Below are 20,986 nucleotides of genomic sequence, written 5' to 3' on the forward strand. Positions count from 1 at the left end.
TTAATATCTGGGGATTGCTTTGATTATCCCTTTTTTCTTGTAAATGGCATAAAACAGTCTAAAGTAATCTGTGCTACAAATTGCTTTCTTGTGGTCATATGTCTGTTTCAGATTTAATTTTGTTTAGGGTTTTTCAGACTGTTCAGGTGTCCTGCATGTATATTTAGATTCTCTGTTCCCTTCTCTTAAGAACTGCAGCCATATAATAAGTTAATATAAAGTTATATGCGGGGAGCGGGTCTCCCAATAACCACCAGTCTATTTCAGGGGAGTGTGTGGGCCAGGCTGCGGTTTCTACACAGAACTGGAGTCAAGACAACAAAACATGATTCCTGCAAAGGTCATTTGAGAAGTAGATAAATTCCACTTTGAGGAAAAGGCAATAGGATACAGAAGAGTGAAGCTAGGGAAGAAGTTAGGCCTGTGGGTCGCAGAGAACCCCTGCCCTGCAACGCTCCAGAGGAGGCTAACTTTCCAGCCATAGCCTTTGACATCTGTCCAGACTGTACAGCCATGGAAAGGAATTTCTCACAGGCTGTGTCCTGCATACCAGCCAGGATGGCTTCTACCAGAATGTTGGTGCTGGCCTGGTGTGCGTTTAATGTTTGCCTCCACTCTCCCACCCGCTGTTATTCACATGTGCACTTAGAAGTGGGCAGCAAGCAGGAGAGAGCCCAGGGGACCTGGCGAGACCTTTGGGGCACTTCAGTGTACTGTGAGCTCAGTGGACAAGGTGGAGGTGGAGGGACCCACCAAAGAAGGGGGAAATCTGAGGAAGAGGGAGGCGCAGAAATGTGCTTTGAGCATCTGAAGGCGACATGGCACTGCTTACATGTTTGTGCATGAAATGCCAGAGGAAAACAACCAAATCTCTTTGATTAATGGGCCCCAAAGGAGCCCCAAAGGAGGTGTTGGCTATGTGAATATTGACTTCGTTGGTGTGAACGTGAGTTTTGATAATATTCCTCGTATTTTTTTGTTCACAAAGCTGTCAAAGCATTTTTAAGTCACTGACCATAACTTTTGTCATATTTATGTTAATTAAATTGTTCAAGAATGGCCCCCCTTTCTGGAGGGGTCCAAGCTGAGCAGGTCCATTGGTGATACTGTGCACTGGGAATCTGCACTGGGGGTGGAAGTAGATGATCTGTAAGATCTCTTTATTGAAAATAATAATGTCTGTGCAGTGAAAAGAACAACCGATCATGTCAAAAGTCAGATTTAAAGTCTCAGTCACCCAGTAACTCTGGGACTCGAGTGAATGACCTTCTCTCTCTCTCTGAACTTCACTTCTTTGTGTGCAAAATGGGAAAAGCAATAGAGCACCCCCTCTCAGTGGATCATAAACATCCCCGAAGTGTAGACCAAAATATTTTAATAAACAATTTTGCTAAGATTTTAAGAAGACATGGCATTCTTCTTACAGGGGGGATTTTGAATCCTAGCAGCATTTTAGGTCCTTAGGAATTCTTCCGAAGAGACGTTATTAAACTAACTTTTTACATACAGGAGGATCGTTATGCTGTTGTAGTCTGGGTTTCCCCTGGGTATATTTTTGTCCTGGTAATTCTCAGACTATAATGGAAACTCCAGGTGATGTTATCCGAGCTGTCACACAAAATTTTTAAGCTAACACAAATTTGGAAAGAAATAGATGTCCACTGGAATTTTCGTGGGGAAAAAAAAAAATTAATCTCTTCACAGTAAAGACTAGAAGAGGAAAGCAAAACTCTACTTTGATTTTTTTTTTTCCCTAGAGAAATATGACTGTCCATCTCTTTCTAAACCTTCATAGTAATTCCTAGGCAATTTCCTGAATGCCATGTTATATCAGAGTGATATTTTAACACATTCTGATTCCACTCATTCAGTTGATTATGGGGACATATATATGCATCAGATTGGGAAATGAAAAATGATGATTCTGAGTAATATGCAAGAAATGAATCCCAAAGTAACTTTAAAATACCCAGCAAATCGTAGAGAGTGATTGCAAAGCCTTTTTTATACCCACCAGCAATCTGGGAGTTCATTTATTGGAGTAGGTTGGGAAAAGGCAGTTTTTCTGCTTTCTGACGTATGCAGTGGGGCATTCTTGTCCAAATATGAATTCGTCTCGCTTGGAATTTTATTTGCAGATGTTACCATTCCCAGTCACTCACACAGCCATGAGCCCTGAGACTTTTACTGCCAAGCTGTTGTTAGGAAAAGGACTTAAGAGAAGGTGAGGTCAAGGAGAGCGATAAATTATCTTTTAAGAGGGTTCCAGTGGGAGAGCCCATTTATCCTGATAAGATAGTGGGACTGTTGAGTTGGTTCTCATTCTGAAATAAGCATTCTCGTTTATAGGACACATGGAATCTATTCCAGTGCTGGAAAAACATACAGTGGTGCTCCTCCTTAATGTTAAACAGACCCCTGTACACGGGGAGCTGTGTGCCTCAGCATTCTTCTAGAACTCTCTTCAAGTTGTCTTTGTTCTTTTTCGATGAGGAGTGTGGATTCTCACCAATGCAGTTTTTGTTTTTGTAAATTAAAGGACAGACCTCTCAAAGACTAAATATAGGAATGTGAAACTTGTTCTAGAAGTATGCAGGTGGTTAGCAGCAGTGCCCACTTCACGTCAAGGAACCAGTGCACAGGCCATCGGTCTCCTGTGAGTGAGCGAAACCACAGAAGCACTCGGCACAATACTGTCTTGTTCCCACGATGAAGACTGACTGTTGCATGCAAGTACTGTGCAAACTAAATTGTGTCCTAAATCTTTTTTGCTCTTTAAGTTTTTTTTTTTTTTGGCGGTACGCGGGCCTCTCACTGCTGTGGCCTCTCCCGTTGCGGAGCACAGGCTCCGGACGCGCAGGCTCAGCGGCCATGGCTCACGGGCCCAGCTGCTCCGCGGCATGTGGGGTCTTCCCGGACCGGGGCACGAACCCACGTCCCCTGCATCGGCAGGCGGACTCTCAACCGCTGCGCCCCCAGGGAAGCCCCTTAAGTATTTTTAAGTGAATCCGAGTTTAAGGCATGGTGCGCATGGTGACAATGGGAGTAGTGTGTGACTGTGTATAGCAGGCCACCAGCGCTCCTGTCTGGGCAGCCCCCCTGCCAGAGTGAGCCAGGTCCTTGCTAATCTTGCTCAACTGCAGTCTCCTCGCCTGGAAAATTTTTTTAAAAAGGAAGCTTGCTGCTGCTATGGTTATTATGCTCTTCAAAAACTACATTAAAGGTTATTTTTTCTATTTTAGACAAACCACAATTATAAAATAATTTTAATTAGTTTTCTCACTTTTCACTAATCAAAGATGTATTTGTCCCTCTGAGCTTGTGATGACAAGTTTGGTGGGGTGGGGGGGGCGGGGGGGAGGAAGTGTTATGTGCCGAATTTGTATACATGTATATTTCCAGCCAAAAATGCAAAGAAATGTTAAGTTATTGGGCCTTATTTAAGGGGAATATACAAATTTTGAAATGGTAAAGCTTTTTGAAGTTCATGTGGAAAATAGGCTGAAAAGTTCCCTCCCAGTGCCCTGAAGGTCCCAGGTTAGGAGCCTCCAGACCAGGCGACCTTGCCTTGTTCTGGAACTTGACCTTGCCTTGTTCTGGAAGCCTTTCCTCTCTCTCCTCAGCTGTCAGCCCCCTTCGGTGTGTGCTCTTTATATCCCTTCAGCTAGGCTTCCTGAGGACACCAGTGTATGGCGTTTTATGCTGAAGAATTTCCTCCAGGTGCTCCAACTGGCCTCAGGGTGGTGAGTCTGCCTGGGACCGGGTAATGCGCTGGGAGTTGGTAATGCGCTGGGAGTTCATCCTCCGAGGCTCCTGCTTCCCCTGCCTGCCCCTGAGGATGGGCGAGAGAGGCTGGGCTGAGGGGCCACAGCCCAGATGTTCCTCTTGAGTTTTGACAGTTCTCACATAAAACCACACAAACGTGAACAAAGTGTACCAGCCCAACACATAGTTGGTGTTTCTCTGAAACTGTATGCCAAGGGTTTAAAGAAAAAAAGAAAAAAAAAAAAAAAGGAAAATTCACAGACATATGGAGCAGCAGAGGGGAGGAGAGAACGCCCATAGGCAACCAGTGACAATGTTCAGACAAATTTTTAGGCTTTTTATATGAAAAAATGATGTCTCTTTTATTTATACTTTTAAAATTTGACTGGAAGACATCATCTCTCAATGCTTTCCACCGTCCATTTTCTCAAATGCACGGTTAAAGAAAGTGTCTATTGTCACATCTTGTTAATAGTAGTAACAGTTCACACTGTCATGAAAATGGCCCTTTTGCAAAAAGACTAGAGTTTTTCTTCCTTCTAAGGATGGAGCCACTGAGAAACAGATATCTGAGACAAAGGACATCGCCTCCAGGCAACCCCCCTTCCTCTTTTATCTCTTAAATAAGCTGATGGATTACTTTGAGAAATGGCCCAATGGCCAGAAGCACATGTGAAGTTGATGAAGAGTCTTTAGTAACAAGAAGGGACCGTGCTCGTTATGACATAGAACTGGAAATGGAAGGTTTTTCCCCTTGTCTCTCTCGGGCACACAGCGCTTACCCAGCCCTGCTAGCCCCTGCCCGGTGCGGAGGCTGTTTGGTTGTTTCCTCCTATTGCTTCCCTCCCCCCCCACCACCACCACCCCGCCCCGGTCCTCAGCAGTGCCGTTCTATCACACGGGGCACTAATTAAAGCCAAGGACAGGATTTGTACCGTTAATTGGTGTTCAGAGCAGAGGCGTTCTTTTCATTCCCTTTGTCTCTGAGGCAGCTTTGTTCCTTCCTGGAATAACTCCAGGCCTCCCTTCCTTCCTTCCCACTGTAGTTACTCAGCTGCTTGAGTAACACCGACGTGGGGAAGATGCTAACAGGACAACCTATGCATGAGGAGTGCGGGGGATGCTAGAAGTCCGCCCTGGCCTTGCGCACTCCTCCTGAGACACATCATAGATGGAGATTTCACCTCCGTTGTTGGAGACATGAAGAACTCTAGAAACAGTTGCCCTGATCCTCTTTTCATTTTGTGTTTTGGCTTTTGTTGTTGTTGTGTTAGTATGTGATATCCTGGAGAGGGAGTGGGCAGTCCTCAAGAAAGTATGAAATAATAATTTGAAAAATAAAATTCAGTGCCCTTCAGTTCTTACAGGGGAGTGAGGGGGCAAGATGTCATAAAATCAAGCGAGATAAGGTTAAGTGGATTGTGGATGCAGGATGCGCACACGCAATTGCGCAAAAAGCCACAATTGTGTGGTTAACATTTTAATCCTGTTTTCAAGTGCTTAGTTTTAGTTAGAGTAGCATTTTGCTTTTGGTAAAGGTGTTACTAAAATACAGTTGTAAAAGGAATTCCTAATTGGTTAGGGCTTTTTGGTTCTCTGATTTTGAACCAAACAACCACGGACCCTAGGATATAATGTACTAGATACTTGCTTTGTGGTTTTGGGGGGTGGGGGGATGGAGTCGTCCAGTTCCTCATTCTCCACAGCTGTAACTCTTTCTAAACTAATATTCCGTCCCTTGAGACCGAAACTTCAGCTAACCTACTGGGTGGATGACGTGAAGAGTGATAGTGCTTGGCAAGCTGATTGCAAAACATTCCAAGGCCAGTTTTTGTTTCCTGATGCTCCATAAAAATGAGTATAGGGCTCTATGAATGAGTTATGTGGCTCTAAAAAAACGTTTATAAGTTTGTGTAGTTTATAGCATATTTTGGTTAGAAATGTTCTTATGTAATTCATGCATTTTCTGGTATGCAGGAAAAAGACTCAACAGTGTTGGCATTCTGAATCTGGTCTAAATTAAAAGTAATAATAAATTTATATACGAATGAAGAGAAATCTGTCACCACCTGAAATAAATCAATCACGTAGTTTAAATCACTAACTGCATAATGTTCTCTTAAACCATTTTGCAGGGGAGTGTCTTTGCATGTCCCTGGCTTCACCTAGAGCCATGTCCAACTGAAAAAAATCTACACATTGCCCCCTAAAAAAATTCTTCGGCTTCCTCTTTAAGAAGGTAGCCCAAGGGCTTCCCTGGTGGCGCAGTGGTTGAGAGTCCGCCTGCCGATGCAGGGGACACGGGTTCGTGCCCCGGTCCGGGAAGATCCCACATGCCGCGGAGCGGCTGGGCCCGTGAGCCATGGCCTCTGAGCCTGCGCGTCCGGAGCCTGTGCTCCGCAACGGGAGAGGCCACAACAGTGAGAGCTCTGCGTACCGCCAAAAAAAAAAAAAAGGTAGCCCAAGTTATTTTATCTTTTTCAACAATATGGAGACATTAATCGAAAGCATCAATATCCATCATGAAGAACACAGTTCCAAATGTCAGCCTCCCTCAAATAAGATTAGATCTTCCACTGACTAACACTTTGTGTTTGACAGCAGGGACAATTTTGCCCACGGGTTAAACATTCATGGTTCTAATTAGCAGTGTAAGAACCTCTGAAAGCCAGGATGAGATGGAGGGAATATTTTGTGAGCACCGTGTGATTCCTTTTTCCCCCACAAATTAACTTTCTGTTCCCTTAAAAGATGATTATCCATTCAGGGCAATAATATATACTGTATTGCCTTGGAAATAGCTTCCCAAATCAAGAAATTAAGAATCAACAACCCACCATTTTATCACGGAGGAAACCTCATTATCCCTAAGTCAGCAGTATACTAAAGGCTAAGCAATCTGAGAAAGACGCAGAAATTTTTTTTTTTAATTATGTTTTCTTTGCGTGAAGAAAAGAACAGCCATTTGACTTTTGGTGGGGGGGTGGGGGACACAGAGGATCTCAGCCTCCGAAAAAGCCGAACAAACAGAGGCACCTATGGGAGCTTTTGTGCTTTCTAAGCGTTTAAGCAGCCCTGGGCCAGAGCAGCAGCCCGCAGGATGTCATTCATTGCCAGCGTGGCAGTGTGGTCACCGCGGTCAGGGGCAGCACCCTCTCGTGCAGAACCCCCACAGAAGCAGCCTGGTCTCGGGCTGACACCTTTTAATCACGTAGGAGGGGGCCGTGGAGCCAGGTGAGGTGTCAGAGGGCCCCCTTCCCCCGCCTCTGCCCTCACTGGGTGTCAGCGCTGGCGCCATCAGTCACTTCCAAGGCCCGGGACTTCACCTGCAGCCAGCGCCACGCGGGGCGCAGGGTGGGCGCAGGGCCACTCGCTGGCTGGAGAGCTTTCCATGTGAGGCTGCTGCTAACCGGCCTTTCACCCTTCAGACATCCCCGGGGGGTGCGGGGGGACCCGTCCATTCGGAGTATGGGGGCTGGGTTGGGAGAGTGTCAGGTTGGGGATGGCGGCATGGGGATGTAAACGTCTGCAGCTTGCAAGGGGTGTGTGTGTGTGTGTGTGTGTGTGTGTGTGTGTGTGTGTGTGTTTCTGGTCTCACTTTTATGTCTTTTTTTTCTTCTTTTGGAAAAGTGTCTTTCTTTCATCCAGCAAGGATATCTTGAAACATCTGCTTTTGTCCTTGTATGAAAGTCAGGAATGAGCCCAAACCCCCTCCCAGCCCTCCCTGGCGAGACAGCCCTTCAGGGGTTTCTTCTCCCTTTTGGGGCAGCATAGAGTTTTGGTTGCAGGAAAAGCCTGCTTTTCATCTCCCCAAAAATGTGTATTTCAAGGGCTAGTCCGCATTAAAAACCAAACCAAAAGAAAACCAAAAAACAGAGAAAATGGCCCAGCCATTCCAAGGAGACAGGAGCATGGGCTAGAAACTCTCCTCAAACAAAGCCAGTGTTTGCCCAGAGCAGAGAAAGATCCCCTTAGAAGTAAGCCCCGGCATGACATTGGCATTCCAAAGAAGAGGGCTTTCTGACAGCGTCGTCGTTTTATGACCGCATGGTTTTAACCATTGGAGGACGTCTGCTCCATCCTCCGGGCCAGCAGGTGACACAGGTCCTCCCGCCCTTCCCCGCCGCACCCCTGGGAGCGGGTCAGGCAGGCAGGTCACAGCACAGCCGTGTCTCTGCCACGGCCCCTTTTGCCCCTTGGCACACGGCTGCCCTCTCCCAGCCTTCTGGTCACCAGGCATAGCAGCTCCCAATCTCATCTCTTCCTAGAAGCCAACAGCCTGGTGATAAACAGTCACCAGCCGCAGACCCACTGGTACCTGGAATGTTCCTCATCCCACAAATGAGCCAGGTCCAGTTTTGTTGAGGGCTTCATAACTCAGTTCACTAGATTTGTATTAAATGCCTTACATTGATCCAGACTCACCCACCCTTTCTGTTATCCACTGGCAATAATGACTCCTCCCTCCTCATCTCATTTCTGGGGTGTTTCAGCTTTCCACTTTGGCAGTATGTGATATTCTGTTCATCTGACTCGCCAAGGAAAGGATTATGCCATCTGCTTTTATCTTTATTTAATTTCTTCACATTTCCTTTTTGGAAGTTCAAGCAGTGACATTCGGATGGAGGGCAAACCTTTCAAATGAGATGGGTTTTGACTAGAAATTCTGACAGGTTAGCATTTCTCACAAGAATGAATCTGAGGCGGAAGAACAGCGCTTGAAGTTTTGTGTTTGTGACACAGCCACGTTTTCCAAAGACTGTGTAATGGTTTAGGTGTTTTCAGAAGCCATACCAAGAATAAATAGCATTTAGAGGTTCCCTAAGATTCAAAGAGCGAATTGCACGTGCGGCTGCTGTTTGCATGCTCTGTTTGGGTAGAGGTCACAAGCCTTGGGTCTCTCTTGCTTCTCACGTTGCTGAGAGGTGCTGGTGCGAGGACCCTCTCTTTTTATGACACGACTCCCTAGGACTAGTGCACGAAACGGGTCAGCTGCTCTGTGTGGGCACACACACCCTTGCTTTTCAGCCTTCACAAAGAAAAAGGTTGCTTCCAGTTGGGTCCAGTTGTTTCTAGTTGAGTGTTTCAATTGATGCCAGTAGTTACGTGACGTTCTTCCTTTCAGTGGCCCCGGGAGGTGGCCTGAGAGTGAGCGCTCCCGTGGTGTGAGTTTGTGGAAGGGGGCTGCACAGGGAACAGTGAATGTGTTGGTCATTCACGTGCGTTTTCTCAGGCAGCAGAGACCATGTGTTCTTCATTACTGCATGATCCACGGCCGTGCTATGCTGGACCTCTGGTTAAATCTAGGGATTATTTAAAAAAAAAAAAAATGGGGAATTTATCTTGCTTCTTCGTGTGTTCTGTATCCACTTCATATTTGAAGCAGAGACAGAGTTCCCATTTTTGCATTGAGGACCCACTGCACCAAATTGCGAAGTGTGCGAAGCTGGTTTTTAATACCCTTATGCCACATTTTCAGTCATTACCATCCCACATCCGCGCTCGGTGCCTCTGTGCAGCTTCTAGCTTTTAAAAAAAAGATTGTTTCCCATGTTAACATGCATTTGCCATGACGGTGACAGCCCGGAGTGAAGCCCTGGCCCACCTGAGCCTAGGGGTGTGCAGAGGAGCAGATAACCCACCGAGGATGCAGTGTCCTGTCCAAGCCTGTGTCTCGGCCCCTGGTGCGTCTTTATTGTGCTGAGGAACAAATTAAGAAACAAGGACTCTCACAGACAGGAGATGAGTGAGGTGACCAGAATGGAAAATTAGGAGTCTAGCAAGAAAAGTTTTCAGATACTTATTCACAAATAGAAAAAGGATTTAAATTTGGGCAAGTATTATAAAGTACTTGCTCTTATATTCTGACCCACCAAAAGTGTAACCATATCACCAGGCAGTCAGTTACTTCTTAGTTACTTAAAGTTCTCCACGTAATACCCCAGCTTCACCTCACTCCTCATTGTTGTGAATTAAGACACCTAGCCTGCCCAGGCAATTGTAATCACTGTGTAAATCAGAGAGAAGATGCGATCCCGAGAAATGCATCCGGAAGAATGATTTAGGATGACCTCACTTTCTATGTGACCTTCAGGAGAATTTCTAGTGTGTGATCGTTTTCAATTATTATTCCCCCCCAAAAAAGTTACCTTGATTCTAAAAGCAGGGACTTAAAATCCAGTTTGAAAAACGTAGAGACAAATGACAATCGTTTACTCAGAAAATTTTGCTCTAAAATACGTTAACCAACCCAGTCAGCAGTCATAAGCTAACAACTTACTCTCTCTTTGATTTATAAGTAACCTGTAGACCCGACTTCCACGTGTACGTTACAACCTTTCTGATACAGTGGAAGAATTCCCTAAATAAAAGGTGATTTGCTGCATTGAATTCATGACAAGACGGTGGTTTGAGAAGGTACCAGGGGCCAGGCATACCTGATCAAACCCTGCCCAGTCTGTTCTAAAATGGTCTGATGGAATTGTTTTCAGCCTCAAAGTGGCCTTGAATTATCTTTTTCTAGCCCATAGCAATAATGGCTAAATAAGCATTTCTTTAAGTCCTTCCAACCAGAACTGTAAATTAGCACTTTGCTTTGGGAGGGTGCCAGGCTCTGAGTTCAGCTTACCCTGTTTGGAGTCTGCGTCAAGACAGCCCTGCAAGGTTCATTTGACAGATAGTTTTGAACACCTACAATGGACAGAAAGATGGGAATATCTTTCTTTAAAACTGATCAGCTGAAATTGCTCTGGGAGCCTCCATGGAGGAGCAGTTGAAATGTGAGTCAGCTGTTTGTTGGAAAGTGTCCCAATGTTGAGTGTCCGCCTCTGCGCGGTGGTCGTGCCTCAGACGTGACAGGCCATTGGCGTTGGTCCCACGTGTGCACGTTTGGCCGGTGCTGCAGAGTGCAGGGTGCCTGTCACAGCAGACGCTCGGTGACACAGCGAAGACGGCAGCACCAGCCGTCAGAGAGATCCGGCTTTGCTCTCCAACTGCTCTTTCTTCCTCCTCTCAGCCCGGGGTGCCTGTCTTTCAGATGGATCCTTACACACCTCACCACCCCACTGCATCCTGTTTTATTGCTTGTCTTTCACAGTTCCTTTTTCTGTGTAAAAATGTGAGTACTGCCTCGTGTTTGTGTTAGGCTGTATGTTTACAAAGACCGTTTTTGTTCCTTTTCCCCGCAGCAGCCTGGTAAAGAATCACAGTCATTTCACTGTTAGGAAACTGGACGACTTGTCAGATACCCACGCCCAGTACCTGCCAGGGAGAGTGTGGAACCGCTGCCCCATTGCTTTGAATGACCATTAATCTATGAGGCGCTCGCTTGAAGGGAAAGGCAAACCTTATACTCTAGAGATACAGTCTGAACATAGCAGCAGCGATCTCTGTCCTCCTGGAGCCCCTATGCTGCTAGGGCTGAAATGAAGGCAAGCAAGAGGGAGTGTTGGTGAAGCGTGTTCAAACTCAGGGGCTGGCGTTTTGAATTCAGGGACAGCGCCCTCGGCAATCCGGTCTGTACTCTGGGACACTTAGGAACATCTTCACGCCTTCTTACCATCGTGAAAACAAGGAGAGGGTTAAAATGAAACGTGATCCTTTTCTCAGTCTGCAGCTAGCAGGATATGGTCCCTTTTCCTTTTTTTCTTACATTAAAAAAAAAAAAAAAAGGCTTTATTAATCACAGATGTCTCAACTGTCGAGACTGGGACTAGAGGGTGGTTTCCCTTCTCCCAGCAGTTTGGGGCTGTGTGTGTTCCCATGGTGGAACTCTGCTGTGGCGGCCGGAGGGGCAGGGCTCCCGCTTCCCCCTCCTTTTTCTTAAGTTTTTTTCTTAATTTTAAGAAGAAATCTAGCATGGACTTTGGGTGAACTCTGACTTCAGCAGAGAACCATCTTTGTGGGGTTGTTTTCCCTTCAAAATAAGAGAAACTTTGATTTCCCCTCTTAGGGCTTCAGGCAGCTCACAACTGGCTTTCTCTTATACACACATGAGCGTCTTTTGAAATGAGTGGGACGTGCTGACAGTATCTTTATGCTACAGTTTACCCTGTCCTCTTAATAAGGGACAAGTTATTTTTTTAAATGGAAACAGAATGAAGTAATTCATCTAAGTTGCCTCATCATTCATACATCTAAAAATGATTTTGAGTATGTAGCTGTTTACCACGCTAGGCCTATGATTGGAAAATCATTAATCCAAATCGCCGTTGTCTGGGTACTCACAGTTTTGCATGCATGCCATGTAGCAAGTTCTGTGCTACCAGGGAGTCCGGGAGAAGCTTGCCTCAACCATCTTATGTTTGCAAATAGCAGTTTACAATTTGCAAAGCTCGTTCCTTCTCGCTCCTTCATGTAATCCTACCGTAGCCCTGGGAGATGAGGGAATTCAGGTGCCAGGATGTTGGCCTGGGTCAGGGCCGTGGAGTGGAAGAGCCAGTCTCAAACTCAGACCCTGTGACAAGTCCAGAGTCCTTCCGACGTCCTCAGCTGATCTCCCACCTGGACCTTGCATCAGCGGAGCTTCCCCAGGCTGGAAAGCGACAGGCGCATCCCAACAAGGCGTGTTGTGAGTGCCGGCATCCTCATAGATGCGGACGGCGGTGACAGGGTAGAAAGGCAGCAGTACTGAATGTACTGAGTGTTGAGTCTTTTTTGTCTTCCAAGAAAGTAGGAGTTGAGGGGAAGGCAAGAGATGGGAACTGAAGATGGGAACAAGGACAGTACAGTTGCCTTGAGTGACAAATGAGTTTTCCATCGTCTTTCTCAGGTGAGTTTGGTCCCGACCCCTCTTTTTGCCGCCTTGCCCACACCACACGTGCTGGGGGGTGTTCACGTGCTCCCCACACTCACCAAGGGCTCCTGGGCCTGGCTCTCGCCTGCAAGAAGGCATCACATAGGGCAGGCTGGTACAGGGACAGCTCTCATCTACTCTGAGTTACCATCTTGTACGTACATAGTTCACAGACTCACAAGCTGGACGAAAATTAGATGTGACCTGTAGCTCGTCTCCAAACTGGTGGGGTATAGCACCAAGTCAGGATGTCACTGTTCACGGGGTCAACGTACGTTATCAGGCTCGTGAGCTCAGGCTGGAAAACAGCCTGTAGCTGGCAGTCGATCCGCTGACTCACCCGTTCGGTTGTTGGTTTCTGTTTTTTTTTTTTTTTTTGGCTGCATGCAGGATCTTAGTTCCCCAAGCAGGGGTCGAACCTGTGCCTCCCGCAGTGGAAGCTCAGAGTCTTAGCCACTGGACCGCCAGGGAAGTCCCGACCCATTCGTTATATATTCACCATAAACTTACCAAGCCCCAAGGATGTGCCAGCTGAGCACGTAGCTGTAAACAACCCAGACCCAGCGCCCGCCCACGTGTAGCCTGGAGTCTAGGTCACGGTGGCTTCCTGTCCTGACAGTTACCCAGCTGGAACTGCAGTCATGAAAGGGAGATGCAGAGCCTGGCCGTGGGCCTCCGCCCTAGGATTACTCTTGTCATTGGCCTGAGCCGCCCACAATCCACCTGAACAGAGAGGAGGGGTCTCAGAGGGAGGAAGGGGGCCTTCCCAGCAGCGTCTGTGCCCAATCGTGACCCTTCAGACGCAGCGTGTCAGAGCCGCCGGGAGCTCAGCTGCGTGAGGCACCTGTGTGCAGACCAGTAATTTAGGATCTTCCCAAGGAGACCACCGAACTCGTTTATCGTGTGAGTCACGCTTACCTTTTGCCCGGTAACACTGGAGACCTTAATTCTACTAGATGTCATTAGGACCCGTTGTTTAATTTAAATTTTGCAGCAGAGCGGTGGGTCTAGTGGTCAAAGTCTGTTCTTAAGATAATGAAAAATAATAGCAGGTCCTTTATTTCATTCTATTAATAATTGACTTAAGTTTAAGTAATTTTTAAGTGTTTTAAAATCTGATTTATGCATTATGTCACAGAGCATGTAAATGGACTGTTAAAACCCATTGATTTGGGCAAAATGAGTTTCTATGTTGAAAAGAAAAAAATAAGATTTTTTTTTTTGGAAAGTGTCAAACAGCATGAAGAATTAAGTATTATTGTTAAAAACAAACTGGAGAGAGAAGGAATGTATCTGTTTGCTTTAGTTTGTGGTCATTTTTTTCATTGCTAATCCCCCGGATTGTGACTAATGTATCAGATGTGCACAGCACGAAATATCTGTTAATCTTAGAGACAGGGGAAGAAATTTTTCCTCTACATTTTCAGACTTCTGAAACGAAATAGATTTTCAAGGTAAAATTTAAGAAACGACAAAATTTTCTTCTTAGTTTGTAATTGCTGCTAGCATATTTCTAAGTCATGAATATTCCAGTAAAGTGAAATAATGTCACTTAAGTGACGATAAATAGTAGCTCAAGAAGAGAACTGCTATTCCCTGAAGCCCTGGTGAGCTCTGACCTTGGACAGCTTTGCCTCCCTCCTGGGTCTAGGCTGGACCGGTCAGGCCACGGCCACGTTGGTAATGCTCAACCTGCCAACTGAGGGAAAAAACCTCTTTTGAACCTACTTCTCAAAGTGCAGAGAACCAACTCCTGTGCAGCTGAGCACAGAGAGAAGCTTGGCAGGGTCGTCTCTAATTTCTTTTTCTTTTTGAACCATTTGGTGAACCACCATCTCCTTTCCTAAGCAAGGCAGGGATGCCCTGAGAATCACACTTGCAAAGCCAGCCGGGTCCCATGAGGCCTTGGTGATGGGCTGCAGTTCATCGCCTCGTGCCGCCTAAGGCCGCTGGGGCTGCTGCCCGGGGGCGAGGTCTGCGTGTCGGGGCGACGGCCCTCAGCTGCCCACCCGGCCCAGAGCTCTCACCTCTCCGTAACCCCGCACGTTTGGGGGACACAGAGACCATGCCAGGTCTCCCGGTGGGCAGCCTCTTCACTGAAGGTTCATATTATGGGCCGCGTTGCTCCCGTGCTGCGTCCCCCCAGATGCTTGCTTTTAGGCACCCAGACACGTGGAAGGTTCGTTTGTTGGCTTAGGCGGTGTCCCTGTCACTTGTGACGTGTGAGGGTTCTGCTGGTGACGTTAAGGCCTGCAGTTGATTTGGTTTTATGAAAGCGAGTCTGCCTCTGTCGTTTTCCTACCACGGAGCTCCGTCACGGACGCTCGTCACCTGTCGGGGACGCCCCCCCTCCTCCACCCGGGCGCCACCTTCGTGGTTCTCTGTCTTGTGTGGTTGCTCGGCTGAGTGAATATTCCTCGAAGAAACGCCCGTCCCGAGAATAGGGACGTGGATCAGCTTGCTCTGTTTCTCTGGGCTGGGATTTCTGCTGTTTCCAGTCGATACTTCATAGGTGTCTGCTGTACGCCAGGCACCGCGCCAGGCCCTGGGCACACCTCCGGAGACACGTCAGACGAGGCCCCCACCCTCCTGGAGCTTATGTCCTTGTGAGCTCCTCCTAATGGGTTATTCAGGCCCAGCTCCTTCAAAGGCCAGCTTCAGCGTCACCTCCTTTAGGAAGGCCTCCGTGATCCCTCCACCTGATTCCCCTTCTTCTCAACCTCTACCAGGGTTTGTACTCGCTTACAGCATGAAGTGTCACAGTTCTGCCTGAATGATGGTTATGTGATCACTGAAAGCCCTGCAGGTGGGTCCCCGGGGTAAAGGAGGACGTAGGTTTTGCCATCTCTGTCCAGTGGCAAGTACAGGGCTTGGGTCTGCATCCCAGCACAGTAAAGGCACAGTAAACGACTATGAAGTTACATCCCCTGCTGTGGCCAGCACAGTGCCTTGCTAATATTGATAGTTGGTACTTAGAAACACTTTAGCTGAATAAAGTATCATCTACACATGGATTGTGCAACCCCTCCTCTTCCTTCTGTCCTTCCTGTTGTCACCGCAGCAGGAGTGCCCAGGGTAGCGACAGTGCCTGCCTTGTTTGCCCTTTACCCTAAGTCAGCACCTGAGAAAGTCCCCAGGAAGCTCTTTACAGCAGGCGTGCTGTTAACTTCATGGCTTCGTTCTGCTACCTTTTCCCGATGGTACCTGAGGAAAACGAGGCTGACGTGGGGACGTTTTAGTCACTCTTCTATGAAAAGAAATAAAATAAAAATATATGCTCACACACACATATATACACGAGGAAGGGGGAGATGCTGTATTGAGCCTGAGTCTGCCTCTGAGAAAATCTAGACTTTTAAGAATGAGTGATCCAGCTTGAAACGCGTCATCTGTTTGTGGAAGATTATACCCTCTCCCCTGCTCCCCTGCAAGGCTCGGCCGAGGAGGGGACGGGCAGCAGTCAGACGGCGCTCCGCTGTCTCGCCCGGGCATCTGAGCGTGAGCGGGAAACTGCTGTCAACTCTCTCGTACGTGTAATCACAGGACTGGAATTAACTGCCTTGCTTTGTAACTGCAGCAGGTAATGGTCTCCAGTGCCGCAGAGGTAAATACAGCTAATACAGGCAGCTGAATAACATCATCTTTTTAAAGGTTAATTTTAATTTTCAAGACGTAACAAGATTTAAGAAAATAAGCATATAGTGAATGATCTCGCTCCTTCCATTTCCTGAAGTGAAGCGGTTTATTCCATTTTGCTGTGGGAGGAGTCCTCCTGAGTCCAGTGCTCGGGACGGGGCCAAGAAGTGCCCCAGGTCACTGGTCTTCTGTTTGTAAAGTAACGTCTCACGTAATGCCACAGATCTGTTGAGTGTCAGCTGTTACCTAAGTGTGTTTATATCTCCTTTTTTCTCCTGAAAAATTAACAACTCAGGGTCGACTCTATTTAATTTTTCAAATCCAGTGAGAAGATTCATTTGGATATATTTTCAGGTAACATTTTGGTTACTTGAGGAAGGTTTCTCCTACTCACATTTCTTGTTAAAGTGTGTTGTTGTTTTGTTAAGTGTTACTGATATTTTCTCCAACACGTGGAGCAGCTTTGCTGAGAGCAGAGGCTGCAAGATGCCTGTGTAGTTCCAGAGAACGGCTGGGAAACAAGGGGCCGCGAGCCGGATTTCCCAGTGAACCAGCCAGCTTTACCCTTCCACACTGAACTTTCTAGAAGGGTGCCGTTTGTCACAGTGCCTGACCAGCTCACGTCTATACCGATTTATACACCCACGCACGTATACATACGTACAAGTATACCTCGTTTTATTGCACTTTGTTTTTCTGTACTTCACAGATGCTGCATTTTTAACTAATTGAAGGTTTGTGGCAGCTCTGCATCGAGCAAGTCTGTTGGAGCCATTTTTCCAATGGCGTTTGCTCGCTCTTGTCTCTGTGTCACATTTTGTTGAGTCTTGCAATTTTTCAAACCCTCCACCAGCAAAAAGATTACAGCTCGCTGAAGGTTCAGTTGATGGTTAGCATTTTTTAACAATAAAGTATTTTTTAATTAAAGTATGTACATTTTTTTAGACAATGCTGTCGGGCACTGAATAGACTACAATAAGTGGAAACGTAACTTTTATATGCCCTGGGAAACCAAAAACTTTATGACTCAGTTTATTGCGATATTGGCTTTATGGCAGTGGTCTGGAACCAAACCCACGACATCCCCAAGGTGTGCCTGTACTCGTGTGTGTTTATTTATTTATTGTTTAAAACATTTTATTTGTTTGTTTATTTATTTTTGGCTGCATTAGGTCTTTGTTGCTGCGCGTGGGTTTTCTCTAGTTGCGGCGAGCAGGGGCTACTCTTCGTTGCAGTGCATGGGCTCTAGGCACACGGGCTTCAGTAGCTGTGACTCGTGGGCTCTAGAGTGCAGGCTCAGTAGTTGTGGCTCAGTAGCCTCTAGAGCACAGGCTCAGTAGTTGTGGCACACAGGCTTAGCTGCTCCACGGCATGCGGGATCTTCCCAGACCAGGGCTCGAACCCGTGTCGCCTGCATTGGCAGGCGGATTCTTAACCACTGCGCCGCCAAGGAAGCCCATGTTTATTTATTGAGCGGTACTTCTATTCATGGGAGTGAGTGAAACTGTACATCTATCCACCAGGATTAGCTTTTAACTTCCTTTAAGTTCTTCTTTAAGCCATTCTTTCTTGGTTCTTGTCTATCAAGGAGATGGGTGAAAATAATTCAAACAGTGTGTCCTGCAATGTCTGTGATATTTTAAGTGACAGTGACATTTTGAGCCTGTGCGATAATGATGCTGGTCTCCAGGACTGGTGACTTGGGGGGTTTTGGAGGGGGCAATACACCTGGAGAAAAATCACCTCTAGCAAAGCTCAAGTTGGGGAGCCATTTGATGGGTGAGCATGTGGACATTCCCCCCAGGGCAGAGCCACCAGACACCGCTCCCGGCGGCCCCTGAACTTGGTGTTCACCTGGGTGGTGACGCTGCTCGTCGGCACAGCAGCACCAACCAGGACTCTGGGGGCTGCCAGTCACGCTTGTTTGTTTCTCGCTCTTGCCCCGCAGACTCGCTGTCCGTCTCCAGCAACGATGCCAGCCCGCCTGCCTCCGTGGCCTCCCTCCAGCCCCACATGATGGGGGCGCAGAGCTCCCCGGGCCCCAAGCGCCCAGGCAACACGCTGCGCAAGTGGCTGACGAGCCCGGTGCGGCGGCTGAGCAGCGGCAAGGCTGACGGGCACGTGAAGAAGCTGGCCCACAAGCACAAGAAGAGCAGGGAGGTCCGCAAGAGTGCCGACGCCGGCTCGCAGAAGGACTCGGACGACAGCGCGGCCACCCCGCAGGACGAGACGGTGGAAGAGGTCAGGGCCTCCGGTATCTCCCTCCGGGTCGTGGGAACAGCGAATACACTCGTCTGGTGGTTTTCCCTAAGTTCTGGAAAGGACCAGGGTCAGGGCCCCGCTCCGTTCCTCTAGCAGCGTCTATAGAGTCAGGGACCCACGCGTGGCCTCGGATCAAGAAATCAGAGGACAGTGGGCAACCCCGCCTGCTTCAGGAGAACGTGGTGCCCGGCCACCGTAGCCCCCTCTCACCTCCATCACAGGCAAAGCCAGGGGTGCCTCCCGGGAGGCAAAAGATTTACGTGGCCCCTGAGGTTAGCACTCAACCACGGGGGCAGCATTTTGCAAGGAAAGCACCAGTTTTAGACTTGGAAGGACTAAGGGAATGTTTGCATCCTCCAGTTACGCTCCACCACCACCCCTGCCCCCGTACTCATACACATTCATGCTTACGTCTTGTCCTGAGTAGAAAGCACACAGTTAATATACTTTGCTAACCCAGCAGTAAACACTGGATTATTCCCATGTCATCGAAGATAAATGTATGTAGGTCAGCCAGGAATTATTTTTAATTTCCCCTTTTTTTGGAGGAGGTGGGAGCTTAAAATTATACTGCAAGGAACCGAATTCCTTTATGGTCCCCAAGATGAACCTTCAGCAGTGTGGTGTCAGTGAGGGGCCCTCAGAGTTTTTAACTTGGACCCCTATCCCCCAGTTCCCTCACAGGCTCAAAAAAAGGCAGAGAGAGAGAGAGAAGACAGGATTTGTATCGTTCAATTTATTTTGCAGATGTGGGGTTTCTGCTGCTTTTTGCCCGGGCGTGTTTTCGCCATGGGTTTTCACTGGAGCATATGGTTCATTTATGTCCTCATCTCTCTGTTTTATATACTGTGTCCCCGTGATAGAAATGAAAAACTGAAATTTTTTTCTAAAAGTAAGAACGGGGAAATTAATGGGATACTTATTTCAGATTCTTAAAGTACACCTTGAATTGTATTTTTCTTTATGTCCTCCTGATGTCAGTGAGTTTTATTTGAGCCAAGTAACAAAAAGTGAAGTATGAGACTAGAGAAACTAAGGGTTATGGTTCAGATTTTTGAACCTTCTTTTTAAATTGGCTTCTTGAAGATCAGATGTGTTCAGAGCCTAACGGTTAACGTTGGTAGTCCCTTCCCAAGACACTGTCAGTGGCCCTTCCCTCGTCCAAGTTGGCAAGCGAGGGAGCTGGGTTGCTGGAGGGAGTGGAAGCTCCCGCCAGGGTTGGAAGGAGCTTGGCCTTGATTTCTGCTCTCAGTTTCGATCCCGGCTGTGCTTTTCCAGTTAACCCCTGAGGGCTCAGTTTCTGTGAACTGACATTGGACAGTCAGGGCCGGGTTCCAACGGGTGAATGTCGGTCTGGTTTCAGAGAGGCCGGAACGAGGGCCTGAGCAGCGGCACGCTCTCCAAATCCTCGTCCTCGGGCATGCAGAGCTGCGGAGAGGAAGAAGGGGAGGAGGGGGCCGACGCCGTGCCCCTGCCCCCGCCCATGGCCATCCAGCAGCACAGCCTGCTGCAGCCGGATTCACAGGACGACAAGGTAAGGGGGCCACGCCCACACCGAGCCTCGCCAGGAGAGGGCCTGGCGGTTGCCTGCCGCTCTGCCCCAGCCTCCTTGCAGGACACAGAGAGCGACCCGGGCTGTGAAAAGGCACCTGGAAGATGCCTTTCACCCCAAAAGTATAGATAGCAAAGGCCATTTAGACTAAGCTGTAGGAACCCACGCAGTCTCTCGTACGCGTGTGCTTGTATAAATACGTTCAGTGCATTTTTAATGGATGCTTTCGTAATTGCTACTTTTCAAGTCATTTTAATTTTTCTCACTGTACTAACCAGGGTCCCTGAGAGGGCAGAGAAGTCGCACGCCACCTGCGTGATTGCGTCCTAAACGCACACGAGCCCATCTGGTTCTCTCTGTTAGGTGTCTGCACACAGGTGTGGTTTTCAGATGGGATGGTATTGCTGTCCAGTTCCTTTTACCAACATGGCAAACATCTGGGTCAAACCGGAGTTTGTCAAAGTGCAGGAATCAGTTCGAAACCATGAATTTCCTCTTTGGATGTATGCAGAGGCTTCAAGCCAAGTAAATCTTATTTTTTGTTTTCTGGGTTTTTTTGAGTTCTTACATAATCTAAAATTACTCTGTACAGCCCTAAAATATCAAGAAGGAAACCTGGTAACTGTGGCTTATACATCCTCTCAATTTCTGGCCCATCCTGCTTCTCCAAATTGGCAGGTGTTAAAAACCATCCTATGGAGTCATTACTGGTGCTTTTTTTTTGGCAGAAACTAAGGTTTCTGAATAAAACAGATGTTTTCGTCCGTTTTCCCCCTTCCTCCCCTTTTTCCTTCCCTGACTTCCCTCAGTGCTAACACAGTCACTCGCTGGATGGGCTCGTGCGTGATGACCCGGGGTCGCCCTGGCTCAGTGATCGACGGCCGTGAGGCCAAAGGCCGATCACGCGTTAGCCTTAAGCTAAGGCGCCTTCTCTGTAGAACTCCTCTTCTCCCTCCTGCTCCGGGGCCCTCAGTGCA

General features: G+C 47.6%; 1 protein-coding gene across 6 annotated transcripts in view; it reads left to right on the forward strand.

Moving 5' to 3' along the window:
- TRIO (trio Rho guanine nucleotide exchange factor) overlaps window positions 1–20,986 on the forward strand; it is a 374,102-nt gene that overhangs the window by 314,512 nt on the left and 38,604 nt on the right. For all 6 annotated transcript variants that reach the window (XM_029218706.1, XM_029218711.1, XM_029218708.1 and 3 more), the window contains 2 exons: window positions 18,144–18,436; window positions 19,821–19,991. In XM_029218706.1, the coding sequence (XP_029074539.1) occupies window positions 18,144–18,436; window positions 19,821–19,991 (464 nt within the window). The remainder of the gene's footprint in view (window positions 1–18,143; window positions 18,437–19,820; window positions 19,992–20,986) is intronic.

This window comes from Monodon monoceros, unplaced genomic scaffold (genome assembly GCF_005190385.1).
Source record: "Monodon monoceros isolate NGI ecotype Baffin Bay Population unplaced genomic scaffold, NGI_Narwhal_1 Super_Scaffold_12, whole genome shotgun sequence".
Lineage (NCBI taxonomy): Eukaryota > Metazoa > Chordata > Mammalia > Artiodactyla > Monodontidae > Monodon > Monodon monoceros.